At 36.9% G+C, this 19,660-nt stretch overlaps 1 protein-coding gene across 3 annotated transcripts in view; it reads right to left on the bottom strand.

The window, feature by feature from the left end:
• The window catches only part of NELL2 (neural EGFL like 2), a 134,172-nt gene that overhangs the window by 52,665 nt on the left and 61,847 nt on the right, over nucleotides 1–19,660 (bottom strand). For all 3 annotated transcript variants that reach the window (XM_085570257.1, XM_021545322.4, XM_021545323.4), the window contains one exon: nucleotides 9,107–9,232. In XM_085570257.1, the coding sequence (XP_085426383.1) occupies nucleotides 9,107–9,232 (126 nt within the window). The remainder of the gene's footprint in view (nucleotides 1–9,106; nucleotides 9,233–19,660) is intronic.

Genomic DNA, 19,660 nt, shown 5'->3' on the forward strand with positions numbered 1-19,660 from the left:
GCTTAGACAAAGACGTACATTAGGATGTCTTAACTGCAAACTAAATGCCACCTCCTGCGTCAACCTCAGTCAAATTCTAACATAAAAAGTCAATGTAATTACCTTAGTAATTAATAATTAATTTAGTGCTGCATGTTTTGTCAGATTTTCTATTTTTATAATATACTGTGTTAATTTTGCTATACTCCTACACTTCTTTCCAATCATATTGTACTGACACAGCACATAACTGCACTGTGGAAGCTGACGAGGAATGCTGAGTGATTGAAAAGCTGTAGAGTGCTTCAGAACACTGAGAAAAAGGAGGTGCACTGGATGTCTGTCCTAATGCTGTGATATAAATATCAAGCAACATCAATGCTTGGAAATACTGTAATTTCAATTTTTTACATTAAAAAAAAAGGTTTCACTCCTTTCTGAGTTACTTGTAAGCTAAGTATATTCTCAGGTTGATATCTAGAACTCCTTCAATATATTGAAAAATTCCTCATTGCACAAAGAATGCAAAATATATTCCTTGTAGAACAAACTAATCAATTCTGATGTATGCTTCTATAGAAAGATAAATTTTAAACCAAATATAGAAATCGTAGAAATGCAAAATAGAAACTGCTCCTGATATAATACCTTTTACCAGCCTTTGCTCCGAAGGTCAATAGGAAATTCGTATTATATAATGCATTGATAGATACATAGATAAGGACATACACGCACACACACGTACATTAAATATATATATATACACATTTGGTAAAAAAGTGACTTGTGTAAAAAAATTAAGTATTTAGTACTGAAAATCAAACATTTGCATCTTTGTCAAGGGAATACATTTTCTGTTTAACAACTCAAATCACATTCTACCAAGGATCCTTTAAAAATGTGTCGGATTTTGATCAGCTGAGAAATCCATCCTGCTATAATTGCATAGCCAGATGAACAGCTGTCATGAACTGGGTCAGTAACCAAGGAGAAGATGGGACCTAAAAAGTATCCTCTAGGAAAAAAAAAAGTTCACATTTCAAGTTGAAACAGACTCAAAACTAAGTTGCTGAGGATAACCTGATTCAATCCAAATAAAGCATAACTGAGTTCAGTTGTATAAGATACAGCAGATAGATAAAAATTACTTCTGTTGTTATCTTAGTAATGTGGTCGCATAGCAACAAGCTCAGTCTAAGCGATCATTCCTTTATTAGCTTTGTGAATTATCGTACCGCTAGAAAGTGGATATTGGAGAGAATTCATCCTCAAAGAAGATTGAGAGCTTTATGTAGGCTGACATACTATAAAGCAGAATGGAAATGGGGCCAAGCAATAGAAACCAGAATCAAATAGGCTTTGAGTTGAAAATGCTCCATGCACACAAGCTGACTTCTACAGTGCTTATTACTAATAGCTACCCTGGCAGTACAGCTGGACACCATTGCCTCAGAGGAGTTTGCATTGCACATTACTTCCAGCATAACTGGGGTGGGAGTGTAACCAAAATTGGAGATGGGGATTCAGATGATTTGTTTATCCACATCACTATATTCTCTGGTGGTTTGCTGAATAAAACATTTCCTTACTCAAGCTCTGGTATGTCAGTACAGTGATGGTACAGCCAGCCCTTGTCAGTATGTGTGTTTATTGCTTTGTCCCTTGCACCATTCTGAACGATTAGTCTGCTCTTATTTAAGCACTGTCAGTGAACTCAGCTCCTCTATAAGATGCAGAACTTGAGGAAGACTAGAATGTTGCTGAATTCATCAAAAATAAGTCAAGGGAAATAAACAGGAAGAAAATAGATTTTTTTTATTGTTATCATGTCTCACATTACAGCATTTTTATGAAGCCAAGTTGGGACACTATAAGCCTATGACTCCTCTGAGGTACCATTCTATTTTTTAACTTCTTCGCAGCAGTAAAGGGTAAAGGGCATACAGCAGTGCTGAATAAAGTTGAGGCCATATTTAGTCACTTATTAAAATGTGGTCTCATTTACCAATGTATACTAAGCACTATCAGTTCTTATTATCTTCAGGATAACTTGTGGATATGCTTGTGTGTCTGAAAAAAGCAGGCAAATTTTATACTTGAACTGAGGACAAGCATGCAGCTTTAAACTGAAGATAGATGACTTCATTCAACTATGGGTTACTTCAGTCTTACCCTAGCTTTTGTCCATGGAAACTCAGATAACTACATTATTCTTAGAAGACATTAGTGTTAGTGCTAAAACACAGCACACATGCCTCACATGTGAGCTAGATTTTACTTATAATTTAAAATACATAAAGGTATTTCTTTTCAGTTCTCAGAACTCATTTTGGGGATCTGAAATGTTCAGTTGTGAAAAAAGCTAGCAATACATGATATTGGAAAATACCCATGCTTCACAGCTAGCTGAAATCCTACCAATGTACACTGGTACAAAACCATTTTCAACCCCACATCAGAACCCAGAAATAAACTTTTCCTGAACATATGAACTGGTATGTGGTCTAGGGAATAAAGATGAATTTACCTTCAGCATTCTCACAAGAAATTCAACAAAACTTTTTCTCAAATATCCCTGCCATTAAACATCACTTACAGTGCACAGTATAGAAAAAAAATAAGACTTCTTAGACTGTTTATGTCCCAAACAATTGATGGATTTATAAGTCAAAAATAAACCAATGAAATCTGAACAGAAGCCCAGAGGCAGATGCACTTTTATGAACTTGAGTTTCTAGATGCCAAGAGGAATCATTTTTCCAAAGTGTGTCAGAGTACTATGTTAATAAAAAACCCCATGTGACAGGGACTCTATTTCCCCTCAAAACTAAATGTAGCTTGCAAGAAACAGAGGATAACAACTAGGCAAAAAGCTGAAGTCCTGATAATCTGGGCATCTGAATTACAAATGGTATGAGCTGTAATTCCAACAAAATTATAGGTCTTTATAACTAGAATTTTAAAGTCCTTCCAGATACCAGACTGTTTGTTCCCAAAGTGGTGGCATCTGCACTTAGGGGATAAGGATGGGCTGCATTTGCACTGCAAAGACGGCACTTCTATTTTCTCATAAGCACCCTCAGAAGAGTTCTATTGTAAAATAAGTATTAATGAGTTTAATGCATTAATGAGAAGGAGGCAAGACTCAAACTTTGGCTACACACTATATGAGAAAAAAAAGGAGAAAAATACCAAACCAAAACGTAGCTTTCTTAAGCATGGACATCACTAGTGGCATTAGCTGAAATCCAAGTAGATGCATAGGTTGTTTATAAATCACAGAGAGCTAGAAGAATAGAGCCAAACAGGAGAGCTTAGGAAAGATGCAGTTTTGCTTTCAATGGGCAAAGCAAATGTAAAATACATCCCACTGATATAACCAATTGGAAAACATTAATAGCTGCATGGGGAAAATGGCAGAAAGGTGGACAAAAGAGTATCAGACATGTGAGAGCTGAATGGGCTAAGTGTGGCAATCAGTTTATGTCAAGGTGAATTTTTCCAGTCATCCCACAGGATCATTAGCGAGTAAAGAATATGGGTCAGACTTGAAAAACTAATGTCAAAAGGTACTGGCCACATATCTGCAGGCTGGTATTTTCCTCTACATTTCCCTCTTACTATTGAAATCTCCCAAGTAATTATTAATTAGTATTACTGCTATCATAATCCCTACTTAATGCACATTCATCATTGTTATGCAACTAAATATGTAGTTTTCTCCTTAAATCTTTTCCATATGTCAAATCAATCTCCCCAGACTCTTAATTATTTTAATGTTGATCTTGGAATTCCTTCCAATTTGCAACAGATTTGTGATTTAATTTGATTTGCAAAATACACAGAGCTGCCAGTATTCCCAAGAATTAACATTTCAGGTGTCACTCAACTTACTACAACCATTTTTCTTGGTAATTTATGTGAAAACTATTATTAGACTTCAGTTTACTGTGAGAGGCTATCACAGAAAAAAAAATTAATTGCTGCTGAATGCATTGACACCATTTTCAGAAAAATGCTGTTAGAAAAATCTCAGACTCAGGTAGAGGAGGAGGGAGGTCCAGCTGGATACAGATAGTTATTGTTTGGTGTATTCAACATATTCCTCATTGCTTTGACTGGGTTTTTTCATATGACCAAGTCAAAAAGGACAAAGACCAAAGCTGCGGGCTTTGAGCAAACCGATCTAGTGGAAACTGTCCTTTCCTATGGCAGAAGGGTGGAACTAAATGTTCTTCTAAGTCCCTTCCAACCCAACCCATTCTATGAGTCCATGATTCTAAAGAACTACTTAATCTCTCCTAGTTTGACTCTGAAGGAAAAAAAAACCCAAATGTACCCAACATAGTTATGAGATGTTATATAAAATCCTTCACTATTTTCTTTACAAATCAGAAAACAAACCCAAGAGCACAAACATGATGGTACCAGGCTATAATGCACAATAATGGCCCTACAGACGTAAAATCTCCATTCGCCAAGTCTTCTGGCAAAAAACAGCATGAATTGGCTAAAGTTAAAATTAAAAGGAAACAAAAAATAATCTGAAATGGATTGACAAAAGTGGTTATGAAAAAACATTATACAGTCTGCAGATACTTAAAACACATATGTGAGCATTCAGCTCCACATTTGGCAGCGGTCCCACACAGCTCAAATGGACATCGTTGCTAGTGTGTCCAGAGCATGCTTGGAAGAAGTAACCCACAATCTGCAGCATGCCCAGTGTGCTTTTAATAATTAATCAGCTAAGAATTCATATGTATTTTCTGCCAAAGTACAGCACAATTGCAAAGTCTCACTGGTGTCTAGGTACAAAGTTGTAGATTATTCACTTCTCTCAAAAAAACCCAAAAACCAAACGCTAACAAACCACAAAACACAAACATAAAAAAACTACCATAAATATGTAATACATACTTTCATAAAACCCATAAAACAGCATGTACAAACATTAATTCAAAGATTCTGGCTTCTATACTAACACTTACATGCTCTTCTTCCAGTCAGTCATTTATCATCTTGCCCAGACCACACGGACAGGGAGAACTGAGCACCCACACTTGCCCCTCCAGTACCATCAAATGTGAAACATGAGACAGCCCCTGGGGAGGAGGAGGTCCTTGGGAGGGTAGCAGCAGCTGCATTAGCTCACCCACATCATCTCAGTGACTCCAAACCTCAAGAGAGGCAGAGCACACCACCAGCACTTCCACCAGAGCAATTTACATTGTTTATCCCTTTTATGCCAAACAGAAAGCAAAAAAATAAATAAAAGGCACATAAACAGAGCCTTAAAAGTCATCTGGGGCACAGAAAATCCATGGCTTCTCCAAATAAGGGAATGCATTTTCCTCTGCCTTAATACATCAACAGAGGAGACACTAAGTCTCACAGCAACACAGTCTCTTGCATCTTTTGTTCACTTCTTGTTGGGTTACTCATTTAGGTGAGTGGTCCCTATGCAGAAAACTAAAGACAGTTGTTGAGACTAAACATGATTGACCAGTCACTGTGGCTGGTATGAACTCTTCATTGTTAGAGCCAAGTGTGAAAAAGAGAGTTCTTATCTCTCATTTCCTAACCTCTCCCATAATAAATTGTGGAGGAAAAGACATCCCTTATGCTATGCTGCTCAGAGCAATGCTACCAGCTGCAAATTACAAAGCAGCCTGAAAGACGGGAGGTGACACTGGGCTCTTCCTTGTTTCCAGCAGTAAAACTTTCTTTTTTAAAGCCAAGAAAACAGTACATGCATTTCTGTAATCCCATGCAAAGTAAAGATGTGAATGTTATTATTTCTGAAAATAATTAAAGCATCCTGATCTAATCCCAGCTAACAGTGATGATGCCACAGCATACTAGTGTACATATAGAACTACTCCAGCAGAGACTCATACCATTATCTACCTTCCTTCCCCTGGCACAACATCATTACATTCCAGGTTCTGGAAAACAAAGTGGAAGAGGAATGAGACTGTATCATTGTAGGATACCAAGCATGGTAGCCGAGGGCATATTTTTATGAGTTCAATTTGCAGTTTGTGCACCCATTTGGCATATGGATTCAACTTAGAAGTTGTCTCTCCTTTTCATAGCTATGATTGATTTCTGAACATAAAAATCAGTCATGAACAACAGATTTCTGTGTAAACATGGTTGTGACTAACTCAATCTAACCCTGAGAATCTTGGTTCTGCTATGAATACAAATAATACCTGAAATTGATGTCTTCATTACATCCTTTGTTGCAAAAATAAAAATGTAATTCAGATCTATTGTAAAACTTGCAATAAACATGCCAGGACAAAAGAAACTGGAGCTGTTTTGGAAGCAGCTATAGGCTGTCTAAATCAGTCCTTTGTGTGCACAACTCTGACAGAGATAGATAGCACAGATTTCTTTTCAAATGTCTCGTACAGGGGAAAAAATCTTCAATGTCACTGATTTTATGGCTCTTTTCTATTTTGATCAATCACTGCTATATTATATGTACGTTCACAGGATGGAACAATAAGGTATGTTAGTCTGCCAGCAAGTTGTGGACATCAGTTACATCATAACCTGTCTAATCAAGGTCCACATATAATTTTTCAACATCTTCCAGGGCTTCAGCTAGCCTGTGTAAACAATGACATATTAATGCCAAGCTGCAGAACATTTTTTTCCTGCTTAGCAATATTCCAAAGGATGTGTTACCAGAGCTTCCTCTCCAATTTACAGTGTCAGCTATTTTATGCACAACTACAATTGCATAACAGGATTCAATCACACAGCATTACAAGAAACTGTGACTTGAAACATATTTTAAGAATTTTAACTTAGTAATACAAAGGGTCAATTGTTGTTTGTTTGCCCTATCCTTGTTACTCCTGAACTGGATTAAAAAACAGCCTCCTCCTCAGTTTTCTTGATATTTCAGCTGGCAAATTAAACCCAGAACTGCCATTAAGGCAAATAGAGACTTGCTAAGAACTTTAAACTCTGCAGAGGCAAAAAGCATATTGAATAACTACATTTCTTGCAGACATTGACAAAATTCAAAGTGCACTGGACTCTGTACATGAGTACTGAGATATTTGGACAGAAGTGCATACTATACAGTCCCACCGACATAGTCCTGAAAATATATTAATTAATGAGCCAGTGCCTCCAATGCAGGTGCTCACACAATAGTTTTGGAACCAGAAAAAATAATGCAGTTATTTTGTGACATATACATTTTGTGATGTTAGGTCACCATTCATTGAAATTCTATCATCCAGCAGGGACTGTATCCTCATCGTTGCCTGTATCCAATATTCACTAAAATGTAACACCAGAAAAACTCCATGTCCCAAATAATAGTGAGTGGCATTGCTCATACATCCAGAGTTGTTGATGTACAGCATGACTTACAGTTCAGATGGCCTAGCAGGTCTTAAGATTTGAAATTCTACAAAACTTTTTCATCTAATTCCCTTTTTTTTAGCATTGACTTTTCCCAGCTTGATCGACAAAGGTGGAAAATAAATAATTCATTTTGTCACTTATCAAGCTGATTTCACAGGAAACTATGATTTACAAATGTGGAACCACATTGCGTTTGGAGTGTGAGATCTAAAATGGATTTCCAACACCTTTTACAAAAGTTTGACTGGCTAGATCTCTTAACTACTCTGTATTTCATAACAGTATGTTTCAGCAAGTATGAGTAATGCAATGTGAGGACCCTCAAGAACTACCTTTATTATATTTATAAACACCCAATGCCCCTGCAAAGTTGGTGATGCTTTACCGTTTGCAAAGTTCAATCAGAACAGCAAGTTAAGGGAAGCCAAGCAGAAAAAGCATCAACACAGATTTAGATACAGTCAGTCCTAAAATAACCCCAATATTCACCCTCAGGAGGTAGTGAAACAATTTCTTTACTCAGTGGAGAGTGTGGAAAATGTAAGAGAATGATAAAAAACATACTGGCTGCTTCAGTAAGGACCTGCTGTGGGCAGGCTTTATAACTTGGACCTTCAAGAAGTGAGCTTACTGCAGTAAAATAGTGCTTGCTGATGTATGAGAGGAATGACAAGTACAGGTAAGACAGCATTCACAAAAACCACATAGATGTGATTTGAAATCCATGTTCCTGAGTATTGTGTATGTTCAGGCAAGGAAATCACACCACTTCATGAAGGAGCTGTTTCTGTACTAAGACATATCATTGATGCTAAAAATCCGAGACACAATGGACAGAACAAAATCAGAAATTAACTTTACAGTGCTGTCTTCACATTCCAAATACTCTCATACATTTACAGTCAATTTCTGTTAGATAATATGAACTTCAAGAAAACTTTCCTGAAAAATGTAGCCTTTTATAGAAGAAGCTAATTTGTTACTCTGTGCACTCAAAGTAGGGATACTATTTTTTTCACTGAGTAAACACATCACATAATTGATTCATATTTTCTTTATCTATGTTGTAGGGAAAAAAAACAGGAACACAGAGTCAGCCTGGGTCTGATACAGAAGGTTGTTTTAGATATCCAGTGTTCATTCCATATATAAATTACCTTGCAAAAAAAGAAGAGTAGAAGACAGAAAGTCACTATGAATCAAACACATCCACTGGCAGCAGGGCAAAAAGGGAAGATACAGAGGCAACACTGACCATGCTATCAGTGGTTGAAGGCAAGCAGAACTTGAGAGAACTGAGCCTGGAGAGCCCAAAATGAGGACACAGCCATTCTTAATATGCAGCAAATTTAACTCCACCCGAAGTTTGGTGAAGTCTTGCTGTACACCAAGAGAAGCTGTACTGGTGTGGAACATGAAAACCAAGTAAAACAGCACTATTTTCATTTGCTTATTTTTGTCTTCAGTCTCCTCCCTTCACCTTTTTAATCAGCACTCAAAACAGTGCAGACCCATAAGACAATCCAGCCTACTTTACAATTTCAGGCAAATAATATAACCTATACATAATTTGTAAAATGCATTAGCTTTCCTGTATCAGATTTTGATGTTTATTGTGTTTAACATGTCATTTTGATGTTCCATGATGCCAACAAAGACTAACTTCAGAAGAATCATATCAGTACTCCTAAATACCACATCCTGTTATTTTCTTCCAGAAATACACAGCTCTTACCTGTACAGGAATAATCATCAATGCGTATATATCCAGTTTTGCAGACACACATGAAGGATCCCGGTGTATTTACACACATGGTGTTCTCACGACAGTAGTGCCGTCCTTCAGCACACTCATCAATATCTGTGAACAAAGCAAAGAGGAACACAAATCAAATTCAGAAGTATTTTTTGCAATCTCTCAATACACTGCTGTTCACGTCCATCAGTAGTGGGTTAGATTAAAGAGCTACTTAAATGCCAGTGCATTTTGGAAAGCTTTTTGGCTTTCTCCTTTGAAAAAAACTATTTAAAATATTCAAATAAGAGAAGCACCACGAGTTTCTGTGAACAGCTGTTAGTGGAGTTACAAAGAAGATTACACTGGCTTACAGCTTTCCTTTTGAAGTGCCTCTGATGTTATTCCTATGACTTAAATAGAAGGGAAAAAAAAAAACCCATAGTTCCAAACAACTGAGCAATGACCTCAGCACTGCAATGGCATCCATCACTGCACCCTGTGCAGTCACCTCAGTCATCAGTACACTAAACACAGCTATAAGCACACTACATGCCTTTGATCTAATGGGAACTATTCTTTAGGAAGAAACTGTAAGGAACACAGTAAGATATGAGAAAACCTTAAAACTTAGTATAAATGGCTCTTAAAACAATATAGTAGTCAATTGGTATTTTTAAATATATTTAAACACGTGTATCTGTACCTGCAGATATCTACATACATATGTATATAGATACATATACACACTACCTGAAAAGAACCTGTGAGAATGTCATTCATATAAAGATCTGCTCTGACAGAACAAAATGCAACTTGATAAAATACTTGTTAGGGCAGAACACCTGTTGAAGTATAAGGTCCTAGAGCAAACTCCCAACATAAATGACTACAGGCATGTAATTCAAAACCTAATTTGTTTTGGTACTTTCTTGGGCTTCAAAATTAGACATATTTCTCGTATCAGGTTAGAATTAGGTTACAATTCAATGGTAAAACAGAGAAAGCACTACAAATAACAAAAACACCCTTCTGCATAGTATTATTATATTGTAAAAAAGAAAAGCTTTATTAATTTAGAAGTGCTCAGTAGCACACTGTTCCTGTAATAGTAATGATAAAGACATAATTACTGAGATGCTCAGTACACCTATTTATATTGTCATGCAGTGTGTCACTGAACCTTGCTACCAAAGTATGATAAAAATCAAATGGGTGGATTGTTGGCTTGATTTTTTTTCCTGCTTATCTGTTTTGATTTATTTCTTGTTTTCAATGATGTTTATAGCTTTCGGTGTTGAAAATAAAATCTCTGTATGGAAAAGCATCTTGTTGCAGAGTCTAATGATAGCTCAAGACAAAAGACTGTATATATAAACTTAAATCAGGGTTGATTTCTTAATGCCGTGATGCCTAATGTCAACATTATTAACTCCTGCACTTTTCTCCTGCTTAGGTTGTATGCTTATCCCTCATTTCTTATCTTCCCTGTATCTTTAAATCAACAGGAATTTACCAACTGCACTCACTGACTGCTCTTTTTTCCTCCCTTTGCATTCTTAGAAGATAATTGGCCTTCCTGTACAAAACAGTGTTACACACTGTGATTCTGTAGTGAGCTCTGTAGTAAGTTCCTAATTTCATTCAGTTTTGGAAAATGAATTTTCCACAGGCCCTGTGCCCAGTGGATTCTGCTGGAGAAGATGGGGGCAGTTGGCTGCCAAACATGAAGGTGTCAACTGCAAAATAATTTCATGGCTCATGTACTTTAGCTTGTAAATTCTACAGGCATAAGAGAATCACAGGTGTACTAAGGTGCTAGTTTGGAAAAGCTGATCTTGCAATTTTTACGTACATGCGTACTGGCACAAACGAGCGTGCATTTACAGAGAACACAGTGAGCAGACTAAGGCTCCAAACACGTTCTGTGAACTTCATCTAAGAACACCAAAAAAAGTGAAGCTATCATAGGACTTCCACAGCTGGTTTTGCACAGAGAGTGGAATAGGGCACAGATCTCCTGACTTACAGGTGTTCTACAGAAACACAAGTGTGCAGTCCACAAAAGCAGCCAGCAATTACAACATATGACTCAGCCTCTACAACAAATGATACAACTTGTGTCTTTCATAATTCCAGTTAACAACTCCATATTAAATTAATTATGTTGATTTGTATTTAAGTAATAACATCAGTCTTCGAGTAAGTAGAGGTCTTATGTTCTCCACTCAACAGACTGCCTAGAATCCAGCTCTGGCACCCTCAGAAAATTCTACTTAAAAATCCAAAGCCTCAGAATCATTAAATATAACTTCCTGAAAATTATAATAATGATTGTTTTGGAAGGTAAATAGCCACAGGAAACCCCAAATGCCGACAGTTTTTATTTTGCATGGAAAATCTTAGTCAAAGCTCCTTTGGTTCAAACCTCCTAATTCAGAAGTGCTCTAAATAAAAGCTTTCACTTTGCCAGCATACCACATATCGAGATTTTGAAAAATGTTTTATTTATAATCATCTTTATTTTTCGAAACCTTGCTTGTTCAGCTGATTAAAAAAAAAAAAAAAAAAAAAAAAGGGAAGAAAACTCAACCCACATCTGATCAAGCTAACTTTGAAGTGTATATTTGGACAAATCTGATGTACTGTTTTTTTCAACTGATTTGCAAAGAAATTGCTCACATTTATAAAAGGTTCACTAGAAATCAGAGCTCCCACCCAACCCACTGTTATTACTACTATCACAAGCTTATGTTACATTAGCACTTAAAGACCCTCTATACTATGGACACACAGCAGATAAGAAGATGCTTTTACAAACAATTTGCAACTTTTATACTAGATAAAGATAATTAGTACAAAAAAGGTAAAATAACAGCCAAATGACAACTAGTCACACTGATTGACTACTCTAAAAGCCTGCAATTCCATTCCCCCTTTGGCACTCCACATGCAAACTTTGGTTAAGGTATTACAGATCAAGGAGTGCTGAACTAAGGCATGAAATGAGCCCAACATCTGTTATCTTTCAAAGCTACCAAAATAAAAGCCTCTTCATCCTGTTTACTGGTTGAAAACACTGGTGTAGCCAGTCATGGTGTAAGCCCAGTTGGCAACCAAGCCCCAGGCAGCCACTTGCTCACTCACCAACCAGTGGGATCAGGGAGAGAATCAGAAGGATGGAAGATTAGAAAAATTGTGGATTCAGATGTAGACAGTTTAATAGGGAAAACAAAGGCTGTACACACAAGCAAGCAAAACCAGGGGTTCATTCACTGCTTTGCAATGGCAGGCAGGTGCTCAGCCATCTCCAGGAGAGCAGGGCCCCATCACATCTAAAGATGCCTTGGGAAGACAAACTCCAAAGTTCAAAAGTCCTCCTTTCCTCCTCCTTCCCCCAGTGCATACACTGAGCATGATGTCACCTGGTCTGGAATCTCCCTGTGGTCACTTTGGGTCACCTCTCCTGGATGTGTCTCCTCCCAACCCCCCCAGCACCCCCAGTCTCCTCCCCAGTGTGGCAGTACGAGAAGCAGGAAAGGCTTTGGCTCTGTGTAAGCCCTGCTCAGCAATTACAAAAGCATCTCTGTATTATCACTGTGTTCAGTAAATTCCAAAACACAGGCTTGTACTAGTCTCTGTGAAGAAAATTAACCCTACCTTGGCCAAAACAAGCATGCCACCTATTTATACAATGCACAACAGAAAACCTTATGCATTTCCATATCTAAGAAATCCTACAACATTTATCTTAATTTCCTTCTGCCAAAAAGCCTAGTTAGCATATTAATGCATATTCAGGTCTTACTATTCAGCCAGTAAGATATTGAAGTCAGTTCAATAGGATGAATGCACCACTCCAATGGCTCTACACATTCAACAATAAAGACTTCTGTGCTTCAAGTCTGTGATGTGATACTGAGCCACCAGCTGTGATGTACTGACAACAGTGTAGTCATGGAGATCATCAACCTGCTCTATTCCCAGTGGAACAGATAAAAGGGGCACCTCTGGGAAAACTGGTTAGTGCAAAAGTGTTTGGAATCTGCACTTCAATGATTTATTTATACTTGCAAAAACATCAAAAACAGAAAAAAAAAACTAGAAAAACCTGCCTTTCTTTATACCCCCAAGCACTCAAAATTTATGCAAAATATATAACTGAAGAAAAGTTTCCTTATATCCCTTTTTTTTCTGCACCCTAATGAGTTTGCTTCCCCAAAGTAAAATTCCTAGTTATATTTTACAATCCCATTAATAAGAACAGAACTTGACCTGCAATCCATAAATCATCGTTGGCCAAAGCCTCACACAAACAAACAAAGCCTCTCCTTAGGCCTCTCTATATACATTACTGCCTTTATCCACCAGAAAAGCCTGCTACAGCAAATGAGTCTAGTACTAAGTCAGTAATTATCAGCTGTTATAAGAAGAGGCTTCTCCCAGAATTGAATATCCTTTATGGACAGTGTCCTGCCTCCAGCTATTTCTCTTAAAAGTCAATAGTGTCTTACTTAACACCAGTGATCTCCCTCCTCACACTTAGAAAGGTATATGGCAGCCAGGGAGATCACTCGTGTTAAACACTATCAAGTTTTAAGGGAAGTGCTAAAACTCTTGCAGGACTTTTTGCAACAAATAACATTAAATACCCAGGAAGAGAGGGAACAGGAACATGAAAAGCCTTACTTATATTAAAAAAAAATATTTCATAAACACATTAAAATTTACCCTGAACACAAGAGCAGAGTAGATTAGACTTACAATTTAAAATAAAACAAATAAAACCCCCATGGATTTCATGTTAATAAAACAATATGTTTTCACAGCCTATAAATATCAAGTACCTGCTCAAGAGGCTCATGCTTTTTCACCACTCACACAACTTCATCAGCACACCTCCATCCTGATCTGAGGACTCTGCTAGTAAAAGCAATGGCATCAGCACCCTCTTCTCCTGTGAATCCTGAGCCTCACCACTGAGAGTCCCAAGGATGTATACCAGAAACCTTAGCTTTATTCCTACCAACCTGACTCATACAGAAAGACAAGCATGGAAACACAGACTCTTCTCTGTGCCCTGACTTGGAAAAAGGGCATCACAAAATCAAAAGATGCTACTCAACAATTAAGGGACTATGAAAATGAACAGTGACTGATCACAGCAGTCAATACCATTAAAAAGGTAAATGAGGATTTAAGACCTTTAGAGCAAACATAACCTATTCTGCACCTGGAACAGGATCACAGAGGAAAGTAAGTTCTGCCCATTTGCTTCTTCTTTTTCATCCCTCCACCAACAAGTCCTACTTTTCTCACTTTCTACCTCCTAACATTAAGTTTCTCTGCTGTTTTCCTCCTGCAGCCACTTTCTACCTATGTTTAGTCGTGTCTTCAGATCTTGCTCACTTTGTCTCTCCTCCTGTACTCAACCCATACCTTCACCCATCAGCTCTTACTCCTCAAAAGAAGAAGAACAGAGGATAACTTAGAAGCAAGATCCCACCAGCTTACTGATCTGTGTAAGTATTGGGCTTTTTTATTTCCACCACCAAACATACTACCTTCCCAACTGCTCAAATGTTTAGAACATGAAAATTTCCTGGCTCACTGCTCTAATAAGAATATTCCCAATAGGGTCTCTCACACTTCCTTGACCTTATTTCCAAGCTCCTACTCTCTTCAGCTTGCCTTCATTTTCATCTACTGCCTGATTTTCATATCTTGTGTGTTTTGGTTTCCATAACACTATCTTCTAGGCATCTCTTTTTGTATAAATCCTTTCTCACTTGCTGTCTAAGATGAAAAAATATCTTGGGGCTCTGGCACAACCCTTGCACCTCCTCCTCCCACTACTATTTCTAGACTCTCCATCACCTCAAATCTATGGTTTTAACTACTGCTGTTACCTCCAGTCAGTCACAAAACAATCACTGCACTTTAGTTTTGCTTTGCTCTATCAAATCCACTGCAGCAGTTTTTACAACTAACATATTCCACAAAGGATGTAACCACCAACTTCATTCAAAATTGTGTATTTTTTCACATTATTTATTCCAGCTGACAGCACCGCCATAGTTGTTATCAGGCCTACCCTTCATAGATAATTTCACCTTTTTCTTCTCATTACGCCTTGCGCTTTTGATGTTACCAACAGCCAGTAAAAAGCCTGGCCCCTACAGCAAAATAATCAAGAGGTAACATGTATACAATCTACGTCCAAAATTGTTTTTTGCTCTTGGGAAGTCTTATTACTTTTATTTTTGTCTACCTTTCTATACCTGTGTGTCTCTCCTCCCACAAACAGAAAAGCACTAGAACCTAAGGAATCACTATTAATCTAGCCCTGTGAATCAACTATAAGAACATACCCCTCATACTGAGTTAAAGCATACAAAAATTACCTCAAGCATACACAAAGACCAAGAAGAAAAGAGTACAATAACCTTCTATTATCTCCACCATGTTGGTCCCAAAAAAGAACTTGGTCGCTAACAACTCATGCAGCAATGATTAGAGAGGGTAAGAAGAATTGGGCATTTACTAGTGTATATTGATTTTTATTGAATTATTAACAGACCTGTAGCGAAACTGGGTGAGTTAGATTCTAAGTGTTAGCATTCTTGTAAGTAAACTATTAAGATGTTGTTATACCTTGACTAAACTGATAAAGCATTAATTAGACTAAAAATACATTCTAACTTAGTTCTCCACACAGTGCATGTTATTTCCTAGCCCCTAACTAAAATGCACAGTTAACACACACCTATTGGACACATCCTGGTTCTTTTCCCTTCATGCTATTTTAAATCTCTGATCTTTGCTTAAGTTCATGATTTCTCTCTTCATCTCCTGCAGCCTGTGAAGAGGCTATCAGGACAAAAAAATACTTTAAATAAAAGCAAAGTCACTCAAGGTCTACATTCCTTGACAAAAGTTCTATATAGCTTTGCAAAGACACAATACAACAATACAGCATTTCAGAAATATCATTTTTAACAGTACAAAGAGTTGTTTTTATTTCAGCTTGCCCCAGTTTTTGGAAAGGAAGACAGACTGTTGAGATAAAACTGTCCTTGTTAAAACATGCAGTAGGAGATATTGCTCAACAGTTACTCATGAATATGAGACTCTTGGAAGAAACTGCAGTCTTTATCTCAGTCTTGTGAAAACATCACTGGACTTCACACATGTGTAGCTTTAAAAATACATATCACAGGAAAATTCTGAAAATAAATATCGTCTGCCATCATGGAATATTTTATTTGGCAAACTGCATCTTCTTACTATTTAATACCTTAGAATTAATTCATATAGTAGTGTATATGTGATGAAGCAAGTAATTATATATAGTTATTTGTCAGACATAAAAGCATCCCAGGGGGCCTTTCGTTAGGCACCAAATAACTTGTCTGATACAGTTGCATACTGAGAATAAAAAGGATGTTGTATATGACTAATTAGTCAAATCTGAAAATCAGAACAACTTACTGGCACTCCAGCTCATGATCCAAACCTCTTCAGCACAGCACTTAGTTAGAAATAGGTCTTTAAATCTGAATTGCACAATAATATTTTTCTTATTTAAGTATGACAACTTATCATTTTGAACTGTGAATGTCAAGAATTTCAAATACTTGCCACTCATTATGGTTTTGTTTTCCCCTATTTTAAAAGGGTAATAAGGAGCATTAATATTTTTATACAGAGATTACAAATATCTGTTGGGTTCTTCTCAGGAAGACACAGCACAGACCATACTATACAAATGTATTTAAAACTCCCTACTGTAAGACAGTAAAGACAGTACCTGCAAGCAGTGGTAAGGCCCCTGTGTTTGGGCTAGACTCTATTTGGGTCTAAACCATGCAGCATATTCTTGTGAGCTACCTGGTAGATTACTGCCTCTTTTACAGAAAAATGCTGATATCACAACTCAGCTGACTCTCAAACTGTGCCAAGCTAGTTTTGCGTACCAGAACAGATACAAACACTGTGGCTCCTATTGCTCTGCACTCATGGAAGAATATTTGTTTTAAATTCAGTCTGCCTTAACGCAAGGCATTTCTGTGTCTTTTTTACAACTCTTGGGAATTCAGCATTTATGCATTGTTAAGAAATGTTGCACTTTTAGACTGAGGTTTTACAAGTTACAAAAGAAACACAACTATTTGGCTGTGGGTACTTTTCGCACAGCAAAAACACCTAATTTTTTCAGTAGTCAACTCCCAGCCAACAGTGAAAACTGGACTGAAAGTAAAATAAGAACACTAAGGCTTTATTTTCTTTTCTCTTTTGCTTTCAGGTCTACTTAATTTGCATGGAAACTTTCATCCTAATTTCTCATCTGAAGACAAATTACATCATATGTTTATACTGCAAGTGGAAAAGGACTGCTCTCAGTGTAATAAAACCTCTCCTTACCAGATAGTAGTAGCCGAGTTTAAAAGTTTTCAAGAAGCTTCCTTCATATGATTAGTTTCAGCTGTTTGGTTTTTTCCTTAATTGCAGTAACATAATTCTCAATCCTGGCTATGGTTGGATGATAAAATCATTCCAAACATAATTAATGCAGAAGTAAACAAAATCAAGTAACACTGAATATATCCTATAATTTGTACACATACAAACTATCTCACTGCTACAAGTGATGGCACAATCTCTACCTCAGTATGAACCACAATTTATAAACTGGTGTCAGGGATACTGCTTCTGCACTTTAAGTTAGGGATAAACTTTATTATTTTCCTTAATTGAAGCTATGGCAGACAAGAAGGATTGGTCCCACTCCAACACACTGACATATTAAAACTGCTTTTCTGATTCCTAGTATTAAGATCTCTCACTAACATAATGATGGAAATAAGATGACACTTAGTGCTTCTGACAAGAAAAAATATTAATAATATATTAATACCATTTAATATTTCATTTTAATATTAATGCCATTTAATTAGTTTTTAACAGACATTTCAAAATAAAATTCCTCCCTCCTAGAGTGAAAGTTTTTCTTTCTGCTTGATTGGTTTCCCCATCCAACTCCAAATTACTAAGTACTGACCTAAACAAACTGCCAGCTGATGGACATGGAAATCTTTATTTCTTAGCTATATGTGATACTATTGACACATTTCACTTCCAAAAACTACTTTTTCTTTGAAGAGGAAAGTGTGAATAGTCTTCCCAGGTTCACAAAGCTGACAGTACTGTAGAGCTTTTAAGTAGGACTTACTCAAAAAAAAATGGTGCATACCATGAAGACAGCTAGCAAATAGCTCTGTACTGTCTATTAAAGACTCAGAGGACTTAATAGAATATATTCTAATACTTTGAGGGCTATCTCCATTATGGAAGTGTCTTGCTTACACTTTCCCAATATTACACTTAATTTAAGGAAAAGTGTATTGTTGATAACTTTACTTAGCCAACACAATGCAACGCATATCCCACTGCAATTTGACTGTAACTATTTATCCTTTGTAAGATTTCTTCTTTCACTACCATCTGTGGAAGTCAAATTAATTTTGAAAATGTACTTTTTATAATCCAGTAGTTAAAACTAACAAGATTAACAAGAAGATTAACAACAGATTGTACTAATTAGGTAAGTGAAGAAGTGCAATAGTCATATTGTTGGGGAAGAGGGTTAATAGTATGTTTAAGCATACACATGGATAAATTAGTAAATCTTTCCAAACAGAATAGTAACATACAACTGTGTACTAAGGGACACTTGATAAGGTCTAACCAATTGTCACTTCTGACGTGCTCCAGAAATCTCTGGAAAGAGGCGATTTCTCCTCTAAGACTGCTTACTTCCCTCACTGACAATGATTCAAATAAAGCCAGCTTATTCAAAAGCATATTTCTCAACTGAAAACCTTCTTCCCTCAAGGGACAATCATCAGTGAAGCTGATGTAATTCTCAAATCCAGACAAAGTAATTCAGTCTTTGGTCTAATTTCATCTGCTACACTTGAAACTGGGACAAACATGACAAGAGCAGAGAAACTAGAAGAGTTACTGAGGAGAAAGAAGAAATTAGAATATAAATTGAAAACTGTTTCACAAAAAATTGTTCTAAGTTAACTATATTGTATACTGTGTAAACAGTACAACTAAATTTCCGAATACCAAAAAATAGACACCATGGTCCACACACCCATAACACAAATTTGTGACATGTAGAGGGCTGACCCTGGTCAGCAATTTAGCACCCAGCAACTTCTTTCTTGCTCAACCCTTCAATGGGATGGAAGGATTAACAAAAAGAGTGAAAGTGACAAAAAACTCATGAGTTGATACAAATAAAACATTTTTGATATCATAAAATAAGTGAAGGGGAATAGGAAAAAAAGGACTCAAAGGTAACCACTCTCCAGCTACCACCACTGATGCTTGACCAATCTCAAAGAAACAGCCACACTGTGCTCCTGTTTTCACTGCTGAGAATGTCATCACAAACCTAAACCACAGCACCACACAGACTGCTATGAAGAAATTTAACTCTATCACAGCCAAGATAGATATGTGATGTAAAATAGCCCCTGCATC

Source organism: Lonchura striata, chromosome 1A (genome assembly GCF_050655825.1).
Source record: "Lonchura striata isolate lonStrDom1 chromosome 1A, ASM5065582v1, whole genome shotgun sequence".
NCBI lineage: Eukaryota > Metazoa > Chordata > Aves > Passeriformes > Estrildidae > Lonchura > Lonchura striata.